This window comes from Coloeus monedula (genome assembly GCF_965178545.1).
Source record: "Coloeus monedula genome assembly, chromosome: 11".
NCBI classification, from domain to species: domain Eukaryota; kingdom Metazoa; phylum Chordata; class Aves; order Passeriformes; family Corvidae; genus Coloeus; species Coloeus monedula.
This window is the reverse complement of record NC_138791.1, coordinates 1,341,977-1,358,654: the sequence shown is the minus strand read 5'-3', so window position 1 is coordinate 1,358,654 and position 16,678 is coordinate 1,341,977. Positions and strand designations below refer to the sequence as shown.

At 53.0% G+C, this 16,678-nt stretch overlaps 1 protein-coding gene across 4 annotated transcripts in view; it reads right to left on the bottom strand.

The window, feature by feature from the left end:
* Window positions 1-15,689, bottom strand: part of IQSEC1 (IQ motif and Sec7 domain ArfGEF 1) — a 281,844-nt gene extending 266,155 nt beyond the window's left edge. For all 4 annotated transcript variants that reach the window (XM_082288714.1, XM_082288716.1, XM_082288715.1 and 1 more), the window contains exon 1: window positions 15,253-15,689. In XM_082288714.1, coding sequence (XP_082144840.1) covers window positions 15,253-15,518 — 266 coding nt within the window. In that variant the 5' untranslated portion in view covers window positions 15,519-15,689. The remainder of the gene's footprint in view (window positions 1-15,252) is intronic.
* Between the last annotated feature and the right edge of the window lie 989 nt (window positions 15,690-16,678).

Below are 16,678 nucleotides of genomic sequence, written 5' to 3'. Positions count from 1 at the left end.
CCTTCAACGTGGACTTTGATGCTCGACAGTGGATTACTGGTCACACATAAATAAAAATATCTGCAGCTCCGTGGGTAGTGAGACACCAAAGAATTAGACATTGGTGATAAGTTTGAAAATAAATGTAAAGAACTCCCAGCCCCATGAAGGAAGTGAAAAGAAGAGCCCGTACAAAACTGTCATGTGAGGCCAAGCTAACAGATGGACCCCAAATATAAACTCCTGGGAGGTTAGGAAAGCTAAGCAAAGACTAAGTTAAATTTGGGAGGGGTATCTGTAGTGCTTTTAAGGAGCTAAGCAGAGCAAGGATGGCAGGAAGCTGCCAAAGCTCTGCCTTCCAGCTACAACTGAACGTGGAGAAGGGGCTCTGCTCTGAAACGAGGAAACGCCTCAGGGGCACCAGGGTTTGCAGCAAGAGCCTTGGCTTTTCCATCAGAGAAAGGGATGGGTCAGTAGAAAGAAAAATTCACAACAAGAACAGAATCACTTGCTCTCCAAATGCTGCAGTGCCAGGGAAGGTCATAAATTAAGCAGATAAATAATTTAGTCTTCTACCTGATCTGTTTGGGGACGTGGTATTTTGAGACAGGATTTTTTCAAACACTGAGGAATAACAGAACAACTTGGTTCTCTGGGCACCCTGTGCCAGGGCCTGCCCACCCTCCCAGGGAACAATTCCTGCCCAATCTCCCATCCAGCCCTGCCCTCTGGCAGTGGAAGCCATTCCCTGTGTCCTGTCCCTCCATCCCTTGTCCCCAGTCCCTCTCCAGCTCTCCTGGAGCCCCTTTGGGCACTGGAAGGGGCACTGAGCTCTCCCTGGAGCCTTCTCTCCTCCAGGTGAGCACCCCCAGCTCTCCCAGCCTGTATTCTTTACAAGAAGTCTTCCAATTCAAAGAACAATTATCCCCCAGGAGGTCTCGAGCTGCAGAGCAGCAGCTCCTGCATTCAACCCTGCTTTACTCACACCTTCTCAAGTGCATGGGCAGAGACCCAGCACATCCCCACACTTTATATTAAACACAAAATTAGCCAAGAGAGAAGAGAATTTATCAGCTTTGACAGCATCCCAAGCTTCCCAGTCCCCAGGCACTGCTGTTTATTTTGGCTATTTCCACATCCCAGACAACACTACTTATTGCAGCTTAGAAGTCTGACTTCTTTGAAACAGAAGGCTAATTAGATATTTGAGCTTCTCCATCTCCCAGGCATCGAACACATGGAGATCAAGCCACCCCACACCAACATTGCTCTTCAGAAATAGAAGCATCCTTCTTAAGCTAAAGAAGAGGAAGATATTGTTGATTCTGACAAAGAATTCTAGTAAAATCACCCTCTGATCAGCTGGCAGAAAGTCACAAGCAGCACACTTGAGTCTTTTCTGCTACTTTCCCTGCCTTAAAGAAAATATTCTAATTGGTGAAGGTAATATTGTACAGTGGACATTGGTTATTAAGGCAGACTCCCTGACAGCACCAGCAGTAGCTCCTGCCTGAGTGGGAATCCTGCCCAGTTAACTCTCCACCAGTCCCAACAACCACTCTGCTGAGCACAAGCAGCAAAGTGGAAATCCTGTGCTCAGTTGAGCAGGTGACATAGATTTGAGATATTTTGTTGGCATTTCAGCTACCAAGGAGCATGATGGCTTACAAATTGGCTATTTGTCTCTAAATGGTCTTTTGAGGTCCTTTTGTAGGAGGTTTAAAGGCAAGCTTGAAGGGTTTGGTTCAAAAGGCTTTGGGTATTAAGCTTGTTCCAGTTCATCCCTGTTCCTGGGGGAAAGCAGAACCAGTTGTGATTATTGGTCTGCCTTCTGTGGGCTGGAATCACCCCCAAAATCACAGAGCACATCACACCAGCTTCGTGGCCTTTATTATTACAACAGCAGGCTGCTGAACAGCCACTCTACACAATCTATTCATACAGAATACCGGAGCATAAATCAACATAATGCACAAAGACTGACAAAGTTACAGACCCGCACATGCTGAATTATTAAGCAAAGCTCTGGTGGCCTTTGCCAGGTACCTTTGTAAAGTTAGCTAGGTGTGCTGGTGATGCCAAGGTTCGCTGCACTGTTAGCATGAGGGAAGTATATTCTCAATTAAATCACGTTAGCTGCAAAGGACTCTTATCTTGTTCTGAGACCTTTCACGATTCCCTTCACTCGCAGCAAGATGACTCATAAAACAGCCAAAGGGGGTCATGCCATGCCACACAATCCACGGCTGCTCCTTTCTCAGAAGCCTGGGAAGCACCTCTTTAAAGATGCTCACACAGAACAACTCACTTAAAACAACACAGGAGTAAAGCCACGAGACTCAGACCACACACGCCACTCCCTCAGCAGGCAGGACAGACTGGCACCTGATTTACCAGCAGTTTTCCCTTCTCCAGAGTAAAATACTCAGATGAGTTCCTGATAGTGCCCACAGCCCCCAGAGCCAAGTGAGGTCAAGGAAATAATACGTTTTTCATGAGCAAGTGGAGGTGAAGATCACGGCTTATGTCAGCAAGTTCTGGTGATGTATCACATTACATAATAAGGAAAGCTCGGTGCTGGAAAGCACTTTCATCAAGAAGTTACATAACTCTGCAATGTGTTTAAAAAAATTTTCCTTTCTTGCTTCCAGAGGGAGCAGGTGAGAGGACAGAGGACAGCCCTCAGTCCCCTGAGCAGGAGCTGCTCTGATCAGAAGCATTTGGATGGAGATAAGATCGCTGTAGGAAGTTGGCAGATGGGTGAAAAAAATGGGTGGAAATCACCCGATGAGATGAGAGCCTGATCTCGATTCTGGAGCACCAACAGCAGCACCAGGTTCTCAGTGATGAGTTCCAAGACAGGCACATTTCTACCACCCTAAAGCTGTCACTATACTGAAGAAGAGTAGAGAGGGTAGGAGAAAACACCCAAACCATGAGGTTTTTTCTGCTTTTCCAAGGATTGTTGGCTTCCTCCAAGGCGTGAAGCCCCGTTGGAGATCCTGAAGTGTCCTTGATCCCCTTGGACAGCCCCAAGCCCTGACCAGGCTCCAGCACACCCCGCTGAGGGATTTGTGCTCACACACACTGAGCTGCTCCTGCCCTCACCTCCACAGCCCAAGGCTCAGCTCCCACAGCCCTGCCCCAGGAACGTGTGCAGGTCCAAGGGGGGACACAGGGACGCTCCACTGGAGAGCTCAGCTTGCAGTGCTCCCCTGGGTCCTGGCAGCCTGAGGCTGCAGCCACCAGCCATGGTAATGCTGCACAGGACTGCGCTGCTGGAACACTTGTGCACAACCAAAACCCCATTTAATCACATTGCTCTGAAGAGAGTTCAGCAAATCTCCTTTTTAGGATTAAAAGCAACCTGTGCTGCTCAACAGAGAATCCAGATCCAAGTCCAACCATTCTCTTTTTTAAGCATCAAAGGCCAGGTAATTTATAAGGCACAACTGGGGAAAGCAGGAGCAGAAATTAATTTCCCTGCCTCCCCTCCTTCAGTTCCCAGTCACCTGCACATCAGGCTCTGATTAAATATTGCACCAGCACTGAGGTGTGCTCCTTCTACAGCAGGACACAGTCACAGGAGCCTGGCATGGGCCTGGCAAGCTTCATGTCACTGGAAATAAATATGAGCAGCAACTCTTGACCTTTGATTCAAGAGGTCTCTCCTACCTTATGTGAGGCAGTTTTTATCACCCTTTCAGAATTCCCTTGCAATGCAAGCCAGGAGCAGCTATTGAATTACATCCACAGTCTCAGATCACTGCCTTCAAAGTTTTCCTCCCAAGCCATTTGGAAAAAAGGTCACAGGTAAGTTCCTCACTACTGATTCTCCTCCCTTCCACGCCTGGCACTTTCATCTCCACACACTTGACTGGCACAGGCACAAACACAGCCCACCAGGCAGGGGGAGTGTTCCATGTCAGCACTAACACTGTACTAGCACTGGTGTCACAACCTCAGCAAACCTGAAATAAAGTCAGCTTTCTCCTTTCCTGAAAGACAAAGTCATTCTCTCAACCCTTGACAACATCAAGCACTCAAGAAGTGGTGGACTCAATTGAAAGCTTAAAATAGAACCAAGCCTGAAAGCTGAATATAGATTTTCTACCTTATTCAAATCGAGCTGCTTCATTTGCAATAGGTCCCAGCCCTCCCCCTGCACAGCAGGGCCTCAATCAGGGAGATCAACACCAGGAAAGGCTGTGCTAAATGGAGAGGAAAATCCTCCAGGAAGGAACCACAGGAAGGGTCAGGCATCACCACTTTACCTTCCTGTAATTAGAGCCTGCTCACCTCTCTGGCACTGTACACTCACCCAAGTTATGTGCATGAATTAAGACACAAGATGAGAGAGGCTGGTTTTGCCTAAAAAAGATCAGGACAGAGTGTTTGGTTTCAGCAGTGAATTTTACCAAGAGTTACACTGAGGGTTGAAGAATCCCCACCCACAGGCCTGCCTAGGTCCAGCAGAAAGCCAAGCAGAGTGAACACACTAAAGAACACAGATGTTCTTTGGAGTGCACACAGCTGCTCCAGCTTGAAGCCAAGGTCAAATGCTTCTGCCATGGGGCTACATAGAAAGATGGAATGCAAGGAGAAGTCAAAATACACCTGTTCTCCACAACATAGAGCCATTAATCATAACTCCCAACAGCAAATAAAACCCCAGAGGATATTCCTACAGCTGTGAATTCCTTCTTTACCATCACCACAAGGACCTTCCACATAACCAGCCCAACGTGCTCACAGAGGACAGCACTGCAGAACCTGGAGAGAGCCAGCCCAAAACACAGGGCACAGACAGCACTCACGCCCTGGGGCCATGGTGCCACTGGATGCTGGCACCTAACTCAAGAATTTAAAATAATGGTATATCAAGGTGCTTTGGATTTGAATAACAATGCTTAAATTTCCAGAGGAACACCTGCCTGCCTGAAAAGGAAACCATTAGGGGAACAAAGGACTATCAAGCAGAAAATGTTTCTGAAGCAGCTCCTGCTCTGACTTCCATGGTGAAAGGACAACGAAGGGGCTGCAGCAAGGGGAGCAGCCAGGATGAAGAGGAAGGATGGCCCAGGGCTCTGCAATGCTGTGAGCGGAACCCCCCGAGGCCCCTCGGACCCAGCACATCCCAGCTGCCCTGCAGGAGTGAATCCCAGTCTGCAGCCTGCCCTGGGCACGGACAGGGACCTTCCCCTTCAATTCCCTGCACACAGCACGAGTTACCAACACGGTGCCAAGGAGAGCAGCCCCAGAGCAGACCTGGCACTCAGCCACTGCCACAGGGCTGGTGCACCCAAAGGGTCAGTGCTGTGTCTGTCCTACCAAGAAACCATGCTAAAAGAATATTGTTGTCTACCACAATCCATTACAAGAGGGTTTGCTTGCTTTTTTTGTTTGTCAAAAAAAAATTCTTAATTCTAGTGAAATATAACTTTCTAAATTCAGAAAACCATACCAAGACATCAACACCACAGGTTGATGGGACCTGAACTGGAAGACAATCATATGTCTGGAATGACTCACATGCATCCTTGACATTTTGCTGTATTTCCAGGACCATTAATAGCACACAGAAGACAACCAGACAAGATTTTATATCCCCACGCGTGAGCAGAGAACCATTACAGTCACAGAAAAACAATGAAAAACAAAACATTGCTGAGCAAACCTCTGAAATTGAGGCAACCTGGACCACTCAAGCAAAGAGAGGCTGTGCCCACCTCGTATTAAAGTGCTTACTCACGTTAAAACATCCCCTTTCTTACCTGTAACCAGCCCCAACGAGGCACTGAGGTCTGCTCACCCAGCTCTGCTCACCCAGCTCTGCTCACCCAGCTCTGCTGCTCAACTCTGCCGGGCCCCAGGGCTCCCCTCCAGCACTGAGTCCCACCTGGCCATGGGCGGGGATTCCAGCAGCTCCTGCTGGGACAAACACCTGCAGGCACTCAGGGTCCCACTCACACCTCCTGAGAGAAGTTACCACTCCACAGCTGTGTCTTATTAACTCCCTGATAATCAACCGCTGCTCTGCTAATTGAGGCACAGCCAGAACTTCAGGGACATCCTTTGGTTACCAAAGAGCTTTGTGGCCTCAGCCCCTCCTTGTCCCAGGTAACCAGGTCTGTTTCCTTCTGCAGAGGGCCCACGTTTTCCCAACTCTTCCCTTTATTGCTGATGTTTCTATAGAAGCTTTTCTTGTCCTTGATGTCTCTGGCCAGATTTAACTCTAGCAGGGCTTCAGATTTCCCAGCATAATCCCTAGCTGAGGACAGTCTCCCTATATTTCCCCCCTAGCTCCAAGTTCCGTGCTCAAAAAGAGCAATTAAAAGCTCCCAAGTCACCTGCAGCCATTATCAGCCAGGAGAAATCCAGCGAAGATGGAAAACCCTGACAAACATCAGCTCCCAGCTGCATCCCAAACCCTGAAGAAGGCCAGGAGATTGCTCCCCCACCTTCCCCTGCTGCTTTCTTTGCCTCGTTACAGAATGAAGTGAATTCACACTTAGGAAATCTGAATTACTCTGGTGCAGTTAGAGATGTATTACATACAGGTCTTTGTCTCCACTTGCGTTTGTCGGGGAAGTCTGGCTAGAAATCTTATTAACATGCAAATAATGTATATTATATTTCAATCAGTTGCTATAGAGAGCTGCTCAGTAGCAGCATTTTTCTTATCTAGCACAGCAGTAAGACTCACTCCGTCTGCACAGATGCCTTGCAGCAGAATAATTTCTTTCCTGCGAATATTTTAAAATGGCACCACTTGAAAAGAAAGTTTCCCTCTGCACTTCAAGACAAAACTCAGCTCATGAGGAATCTTCGGCTGCATTCGCAGCAGCCTTTCTAACGTCTGAGGAGGTGCAGAAGGAGCGGAGATGCTGCCATCAGGAACAGGCTGCACACTCCAGATGCGGCTCTGTGGCTGAGCGCCGGGAGCAGCGGAGAGCGGAGCCAGCAGAGGGAGCCCGGCCCGAGCCCGGGATGGGCAGGGATGGGCAGGGATGGGGCTGCCAGGGATGGGCAGGGATGGGGCTGCCCCGGGATGGGCAGGGATGGGCAGGGATGGGGCTGCCCCGGGACGGGCAGGGATGGGGCTGCCCCGGGACGGGCAGGGATGGGGCTGCCCGGGATGGGCAGGGATGGGGCTGCCCCGGGATCGCAGCTCCGCCCCGACAGGACGACGGCGGCGAGAAACACGCGCGGGTCAGGGTTTCAGGTGCTGGTGTGAGCACTGCGCTGTTCTGCAGCGTTTCACCCTCCACAAATATTTGGGCCGCTTTGCAGCAGACTCAGCTCTGGAGCCAGGCTGGGAGACCTGAAGGTGTTCACCTGGAAAAGGCTCCAGGGAGAGCTCAGAGCCCCTTGCAGAGTCTGAAGGGGCTCCAGGAAAGCTGGAGAGGGACTGGGGACAAGGGATGGAGGGACAGGAGCCAGGGAATGGCTTCCCACTGCCAGAGGGCAGGGATGGGTGGGATATTGGGAAGGAATTGTTCCCTGGCAGGGTGGGCAGGCCCTGGCACAGGGTGCCCAGAGCAGCTGGGGCTGCCCCTGGATCCCTGGCAGTGCCCAAGGCCAGGCTGGACATTGGGGCTTGGAACAGCCTGGGATAGTGGGAGGTGTCCCTGCCCATGGCAGGGAGTGGAATGAGATGATTTATCGTCCCTTCCAACCCAAACCAGTCTGGGATTCATTCTCTGATCCTAACATTAGTTCTTCCTGCCACCAACCATACAAACATCATTAAACAAGTTGGTTTAGAGCCACGAAGGCACCCAGGAATTTAAAGGCTTGTTTGTCTCAAGTGTGCTGTTTAACACAACCATTTCTCACCTCAATGTCTGAGCAGCCCATTAAGACAAGATCATTAACTCTGACTTGCCCAGCTGTAAAACAGCCATCAGTCCCAGTGCTCAGCTGCTCCGAGGGCAGAGGACAGGTCAGCAGGAGGGACTGAGGAAACACCTCCTGCTCCTGCTTCTGCCCCTGTCCTCAGCCACAGGGACACGACCATTAACAGCAACAATTCCTATCCACATTTCTGGTCAGCAAAACCAGCATCTCTCCCACTGTAGTGCAGCAGCTACAACAGCTGAGAATTCCAGGATTTTAGGGAAATGCCAGAAGGATCTGGAGAGGAGCCCCCTAGCAAGGAAGGTGGGAATAAAAGCAGCCCAGGGACAGGTACCCAGCAGCCAGCAGAATGCACCACCACATCCATCTCCTCAAGCCACACCGCTCTGCTGTACCACAGCCTGCTCACACTGTCTCCATTTCCAGTTCAACAATTCTGCTGAGAAAAACAGTGCAATTAGGCAAGGATATGGGCAGAAGGGAATTATGACAACCTCATTCACGGGCTCGCTGAGCTAAGATGAAAGGCAGGAGCGCTGGCAAGTACAGCCTAAAAGTATCTGCAGGCTGCAAAACACAAAAAAAAAAAAAGGTTAATTAACATAATAGAGAGGGTCTGAGTCGGAATGATGGGATCAAATTAGAATAACGCAAATGTGGGCTGCACATCAGGAATTACTTCTGACCTGCAAAATCCACTTACCTAAGCAGCTTCCCACACACCCCCTTGGTGCCTGGCACGGGATGACCTCCCTGCACCTGCAGGCAGGAGCCTCGGGCAGAGCACAGCTCCAAATAACCAACGCTGGACTCACCTGGTACAGGCTGCCTGCTCTGGGGGCAGCTCTCCCCAAATGGGGACTGTAACCCCAGCTGAGCCATGAACTCCAGGGAAATTCAGTGCTCTGTGGGTGTGCACCACACAGGGGCCACCAAACTGAGCAGTGTCAAACAGGGGCTGCTCCTCCTGCCCTTAAGGGAGCCCTGGAGGAGCCCACAGAGTCTGCAGCCACTCTGCACAAACTCTGTGTCTGAAGGCCACACTCTGGGCACGAGACACTGCGCTCAGCACAGCACCACTGGCCAGCACAAGAACAGCCACCTGCTTCTGCTGGGTCTAAAAAATAAAACAAAGCTTTTTGAGATGCTACTTGCAAGGAGGATTTAAGAATTTACTATTTCAGTGTTAATAATTTAGTCCCCCATCTGTATGCTGGAGGAAAACACCTTGAAATGCCTTGCTCTTCTTCTTTCAGAGCTTCTGTGATCTGCTCTCAAATCAGCTCTTCCTAAAGATACTTCTTTGGGTGTGCTGTATCTTGCTTCAGGTTTTCAAAAAAGCTGCAATTTATTTTTGTGCCAGAAGACACCTCCCCTAAGCACTGAGGGAGCCTTGTTCTCCTGAGCAAATAACCAGGGCGAGAAGGCTGCAAGGTTCAGAAGTGTGCATGTCTGTACTCCACCTTCTCCCAAAGGTTTGTCACTGGACACAGCTCAGCATCCCTCTCTCCACAGAAAGCTCAGTTCTAAAGAAGCAATGCTGACTTTTAGGCTTGAGCCCAAAGCCATTGCCTGAGGCACCATCCCAAACTTGCCCACCTCTGAGAAGCCAAGGACAGACAGAGCTGCTGCAGGGAGAGCCTCCTTCCACAGGGGCCATCCTGTTCCTCTGGCTGCTGTGGCTTCTGACAACAACCAGCAAAGACTGGCAGTACAGACCAGGTAAGGGCTTCCCTTACCCACCCTGGATGGGAAGGGGATTCAGCAGTGTCCTGCTGTGAACTCCACGTGTGTGTGCACAGAGCAGCAGATCCAGGCTGGCTTGGAGTGAGGGGCTGGGAGAGAGGGAAGGGGATGTTCATTCACACACCTGGCTCACAGTAATCACAGCAGCTCTCGTTGGCTCACCCAGATCCACGCACGTTGCCAGATCTTTTCCAAAAACACATCTCTGGAAGAGCTTTTCAGTTTCCTCAACAGTGAATTCCTAAGGAAGGCCATCAAAGCACCAAGGAGCACGAAAATGTACTTTGTTCTTAAAGCTCCAAAGTTGGGAAGCTCAAAAGCTGTGTTGTGTGTTAGCACAATAAAAGGCTTCATCAGAGGAGGGTTCCAGATCCAGCGAGTCCTGGTAATCCTTCAGGACTGCTCTGCTCTGAATGGGACATATTTACTTCAAGTTCTGAAACCATCTTTAAAGCTATCGTGTTACAGGATGGGTTACTTTCTGCTACACTGGTTTTCCTCTCCCAAAACAACATGGATTTCTGCTGTCCTTTCTCTGGACCATGTTTTCCCTACCCCCCTCTGACTTCCCAGGAACTTCATTGATACCAGCACTCTGCTCTGTCATCACTGCTCCTGGCACCCCCCTCCCTGCCTTGTTTTATTGATTATACAGTATACATCAGTTTTCAAATGAATTTGTCTATACGTGTTATCATTTAGCTTAACATTTAGCAGATATTAAGTACAAGAATTTACCAATATTTCAGAGATCCAGAATAATTTAGCTGAGTTTAGTTAGCAAGTTCACATGTTATTACACATCCTCACACTATTGATTTCCTGCAGCCTGCCAGAACCACAAATGCCTGTTCTAAAGGATGCTCACCCCTGTGCTGCTGTCCAAATCACACTAATGACTCCAAAATGAGGGCTTCAAAAGCAAAAGCAAAAGCACTCCCTTCAGTGTGAAACCCTCACTCTCAGGGCTCAGCAGTCACACCATTCCAGTTATGCATTGAAAATGAAGGGAACAGGGTTCTTTTAAGTTATTTGAAGACAGAAGTTTCTGCCCGAGGCTGGAATTGCACCATCCCTACCTGCTACAGGGCTGACAGAACACACAGCGCCCTGCAGGAATAATCTGTTCATCCTGGACACAGCCTGTGCTTTCCACACGGATGTATTCCTCGGGAGCTGGGCCAGATAAACCAGCAGAGGTGCATCTCCTGCTAAGAACTGCACTGGCACTGCAGCCTCGCAGCCACACATCACACTTCCCCACGCAGCTGATGGAGAAACAGGACCCAGCAGCAGCACTTCAGCTCCATCCTTGCTGCCAAGCAGGCAGAGAAAGCAGAAGCTTGCCCAAGCACGAGCCTACTTTAGCAGATGCTGGGTACCTCCACTTCAGCACAGCAAACAAAAATAAGCTGCTGCTCAAGCGCGGCGCAGGCAGGGAAATGGGATTTACGTCATTTGAACAGCCTGTCTTAGCAAAGGACATCTCTGGAGGGAGGAAAAAGCCCTGCTGGTCTCTACACTAATGCAATCTTTGGCTTCTGCTGAGGCTGTGTGCAGGGCAGCTCCCAGCGCCGGCAGCGACAGGCAAAGTCACAAGCTCGGCTTATGTAGGGCACAACGCAGCCTTCACATGTGACTGTCACCAGAGCAACAACTTCAGCTACTCCGCTGCTCCCAGCACACCTCACCCAGACCCAAACACACCGAGGGTGTCTTACAGCTCCAAACCGGGGCTGTCTTGGCCCAGAGACCAAAACCAGCCCTAGATTCATTTAAAAATAAATCAGCCAGGCCAGGTGCAGAATTCAGACCGAGCTGCGAACAACAGCCCCTTCAGATTGTTCTGTCTCAGCAGACAACTCTCCTCTCCCTCCTCCTCAGCCTCTCACCAGGCACTTTCTCCGTGGAAAGGCAGCACGGTTTTTAACTTGATTAGGATAAGCACAAACATCCCTCCCTAAGCTGCGAGGGGACAGTGCTGAATTCCCAGACACAAAAAACTATCCTCAGATAGAGTTGAGAAAACACAGTGCATGTGGTTTTACACCCCAAAAAAAGGGCATTACTGAATTACACCAAATGGTGTGCTCTAGAAGCTCTTGCTGCTTCTCAAACGTTAAATGAAAGGGATTCACTGAAAATTAGCCTTACACAACTCGGAGTTAAACACCTTAATGAGTTAAACACCTATTGTTATCCTAATGAGTTAAACACCTATTGTTATCTTCCTTATGCTGATTCATCACATCTAACAAAGCCTTGTAACCAACTATTCTCAATTCCATCTGTGCATTTTAACGTTGATTTGCTCTCAGCTAGTTATTGCAAAATTAATGGGACCGCCCCCAAACCTTTTTTGGTCTGTCCTTGCGGGATAAGAAGCACACCTGCACCCAACCATCCAGCCTTCTGCTCCTCCCTCCCTTCTTCCATCAGCAACTGGCACAAAAGAAACTTTCTTTTCACTCTGGGATTTTCTGGAAGTGCATAAACCAGATTATTACCATATATTTATATAGATACATTACTGGACTGGGGTTTTTTTTCTTCCAGAAATCTGTCTCAAGGTTCATTAACAGTTCCCCTCCTCACAAGCTACAGAATTTCTACAATTACACCAGCTTGTCCAAATTATTTAAGCAGTCTTCACCTGTATATTCTTTCCATTGTAAGAACTGAAAACTTTTAGGACTTGTGGGGATTTTGTTGTTTGGTTGTTGGGTTTGGGGGTTTTTTTTACTATCTTTTATTAACCATAACCATATTATCTTGTATAGCATTTCCATACTTCCTTTTATACAAGGTAACCACATCTGGCAATATGGAACCCCTGCCAGGGAGCCACAGCCACTTCACACAGGTGGAACTGCTGCAGGACTGCAGTCTAAGCAGTTTAGAAAGACTGTTCAAGTCAAGGTACAAGAGAACTTCTAAAAGCACTGATTTCTCAGTGTATTCGTCTAAGAGAAGCCTGGTTTCCTTTAAAAAGGATTCCATTCTTTTTAGCTGTGAAGTACTGAAGGGTCAGGAGGAGCAGTGGTCACTGATGGTGGCAGGGCACGAAGCTGCTTCTGGAGAGAGAAGGATGGGGAGGATGTGCCCTGGGATAGGAGGGAACAAGGTGGACACATCCCTTCTCCCCCAAAACCAGAGATCCCCATTTCAGCATCACTGGCACCTGACACAGAACGTCAACAAACAACGGATCCCCATTCCCCACCCAAACATACCCAAGGTGAATGGGACATTTAGGTCTGAGGAAACTGCGGCTGAGCTTCTGAAAGGCAAGCTACAGACCCCTGGAACCTGCAGGCTGGGCTGTCAGGAAGCTGAGGGAACTGTGGGACTGGGAGAAGTCTTTAAAACAAGGGTATCCTTCTCTATTTTCCAAGTTGGAGACTTCCTCCATCTTTTGTATCCAGCCAGAGAATAAACTACTGCCACGGGTGGCTCCTGTCCCTGCTCCTGGCCAGCGTGGGACCTCAGCAGCCACTGTCACAGCTGCTGTGCCAGGCCCACGGGGGTGAGCCACCCACCCAGCCAGGCAGGGCCACCCGGAGAGAAGAAGGGGTTCCCTCCCAAGGGAGGACAATTTTGGAGAGGGGGAGAGGGGACAACAGCATTGCTCAGATGAAGGTGGCCCTGAAGCTGTGGCTCCCCAGGCATGCACGTGGGCCAAGGGCCTGGCCAGATGCACAGGGCTGGCTCCCAGCTTCCCCACTAAGCCTCCAGGCTCTGCCTCAAAGCAATACAACTCTGCCATAAATATCCCAGATTAATTCTGATCCCAGCATCAAATCCACTTAAGAGACTTAAAAGCCTCCGAGTCCCCAGAGCTGCCTGCCCAAGGAGGGCTCTGCAAAGGAGTCTTGGGCTGCAGAGGAGAAATATTATCAAACAAGGCAAGCCATTTGTACAATTTTTGGTAATGTCATTTACAAGAGACAAATGGGACAAGATAGCTGAGTTGACATCTTGTACTACAAGCACGGCCACAAAAATCCTCGGGTACTGGACATGGATACACAGGATAGGATTCGTGTAAATAATCCATGTTTTCTGGAAACAGCCCTTTCTCCGTAAGGGATTGATTGACTCATAAATGACAGCATGCTCTCCAGATTATTAAAGGAGATATTCACTTTCAGAGAGACAGCTCTGTTTATAAAAAAGCCTAAAGTGATTACCCCAGCGCCACAGCCTTGTTAACATTGACAGCAAGAAGGGCGCTGGGGAGGCAGAGGCCCCCGTCCCTTCCCACTCTGCTCCCCTGGCCAGGGGCAAGGCTTGGAAACGGGAGCAGGCACAGGGAACACTGAGTGAGTGACCGGCGACCCTCCACAGCAGCAGCACGCTGAGAAAACGCTGCTTCGGAGCACCAGCACCCCCGACTCCGAGCACAGATGCAGCGCTTCCCACCCTGCCGGCGGGAGCTCTCGGCATCCGGGACAGCTCCCCGGGATATCCCTGCCCGACACCGCTCTCCGGAGGGAGATGCGGCCGAGCCCAGCGGGGGCTGCCCGAGCCGCTGCCCGGGGCCCCGGCAGGGCCGGACCGAGCCAGCGGAGCCTCCCGCAGCGGGACGGGCATCCCGGGCATCCCGCGGCCGGAGCACGGCCCGGGGCTCGCCCTCCCTGCCGGGCATCCCTCGCCTGCCCGGAGCAGGCGATCCCGCATCCCGGGGGCTGGCGGCGGCCGGGAGCCTCCGCGTCTGTATTTATAAACCGAAGGAATTCGAGCGCAGCGGATCACAAACAGCCCATTGTGCTGTGTCAAGCAGCGGAGTGGGCTCGTAATCCCATGCATGCTTTTCCCACTCCGCTCCGGGAAAGCCGAGCCTGAAATACTTTTCCAGAAGTAAAAACACGCCGGGAAAGCGCCGACCTCAGCTCTTGCTATTCCCGAATCCCTACCGCTTCGGAACGGTGCAACTAAGCGGCTTTCCCAGCGCTGGAGAGACGCAGACGATTAATTACAGCTTAGAGAGGCTGGAATAGATGCGGCGGCCGGGAGCGAAGGCGGCCCGAACGGGGCGAGCTGTCTTTGGCTCGGGCCAGCCCGCCGGTGGCGAGCGGCCAATGTTTACTGACCCCTGGCCGGGTCACTTTCGATAGCGGCCGGAGCCAAGGGCCGCTCCTCGGCAGCGCCGCGGGGCATCTCCCGGGGGGCGAGCAGCTCCCCGCGCTGGGTACCCCTGGTCGCCACGGCGCTCGCAGCGGCAGCGAACACGCTACGGGCGGAAAGGCAGGGCTCGCCCCGCTGCTCCCAGCGCCCCGGTACCGCGGCTCTGCCCAGGGCATCCCCCGAGCGCCGCGGGCGGCGGGGCCCGGGGCAGTGGTGGCCGCAGGGACAGCCGTGCGCCGGACAGCCGTGTGCCGCCGCGGCTCGAAACCCCCCGGGACCCCGGCCAGAGAACGAGTGAGACACGGGCACCCGCACGGGCTGGGGGACGGAGGCTGGGGCCACCCCTCCGCACCCCATCGCTGTCCCCCGAGCCGCCCGGGGCTCGCCCCGGGGCACACCCCGCAGGGAGTCCCGCTGCTCCCAGCGCGGCTACGCGGGGCGGCTTCGGGCACCCGAAGGCAGGAGGGGAAAGGGAAGGGGAACCCCGCTAGGGAAACCCCGTCCGCGAAAAAGGGGCAAAGAAAGGCGGGCAGCGCTTACTTCTCGTGCCTGGCGTTCTCCTGGATGGCGCTCAGCACCCCCGGGGGCGCGGGGGGGACGCCCTGCTGGAGCCGGCATGTGGCCAGGTGCCGGTGATGCTCGTCCTGCAGGCAGGCATTTTCGTGGTACAACTTGGCCACTTGCTGCTCCAGCTCGTCTATCCTCCGCTTCTGCTTCTCCAGCAGCTCCTGCTGCGTCTCGATAATCTTGTTCAGCTCCTTCAGGTACTCGGCCGCCTTGCTGGGGTTCTCGGCGGGGCTCTCCATGGCCGCCCCGCACCTCCGCGGCGCGGGGGGGGCAGGCGCCGGCCAGCGCGCTCCGCTGGCAACTTAAGCGAGAGGGGAGGAATAAATACCCCGGCGGAAAGCGGCGCCCCGCGGCCCGGCGCGTCCCCTCCTAGAGCCGCGGCTGCCCGGGCGGGCGGCGGCCCCGCGCCGCCATTGCTGCCGCTCGGCCCCCGCCGCCGAGGAGGGCAGGGCCGCCGGCCGGGGGAGCCGGAGCCGCCGCCGGAGCCGCCCGGAGCCGCCCGGGCCCCGCCGCGCTGGCGCACGGCGCTGTCCCCGCGCCCGTCCCGCCCTGCCCGCGCCGCAGCCGGGCTCTCCCGTCGCCTGGCAGCGCCCGCGCCCCCGCCGCGCTCGGAGCCGGGCATGGGCAGGGGCGCGGGCCGTCCCTGCGCCGGGCCCGCCGCTCCCCGCCTCCCCCGCCGCGGCCGCCGCCGCCGGGATGCGCTTAAGTAACGGCGGCCGCTCCTCCGGGGGGCAGCGGGGGCTCTGCGAGCGCCCCATCCCCGCGCCCCATCTGCGCATCGCATCCCCGGCTCTGCATCCCATCTTCGCATCCCATCCCCGCATCCCATGCCCGCGCCCCATCCCCGCGCGGCTCCGGGCCCCTTTCCCGGCGGGGAGAGCCCCGGGAGAGGCGCGGGGAGCGCTCTCGGGAGCGGGGCCCCGGGGCGGCGCGGGGAGCAGCGCGCTGTGCGCGGGGGCGGGCGGGGACCCGGCCTGCGGGACCAGAGCTGTCCCTGCAAGGGCTGGGGAGCGGGATCCCACCGCGGGGGTGGCAGCGGGGGTGGCCCCCCGAGCCGGGCGCCCCAGCAGCACGCCCCAAGTCAGGTAGCAGAGCCCTCCGCCTCTCCCGTCAGCATCCCTGGCGCTAAAACCTCTGTTGGTGAAACGCTGCTTCCCGCTAAGACTGCATCAAGCCAAGAAAAGTTGCTGAGGTTTTGGGTCCTGTATCATCCCAAGTGTGTGTTGGGAATGCTTGTGAGAACCGGGAGTAGGAAAGGGAAACGGGGAGATACTGCAGGAAGAAGATAGGAAGGTGAGGACGTGCTTTTCTCCTCCCTTCCTCTCTATGTCTCCTTATTTTTTTTTTTTCTAATTTTTCTACCTCTTCTCTCCACCTTTCCACTTTTCAAGCTTACAGC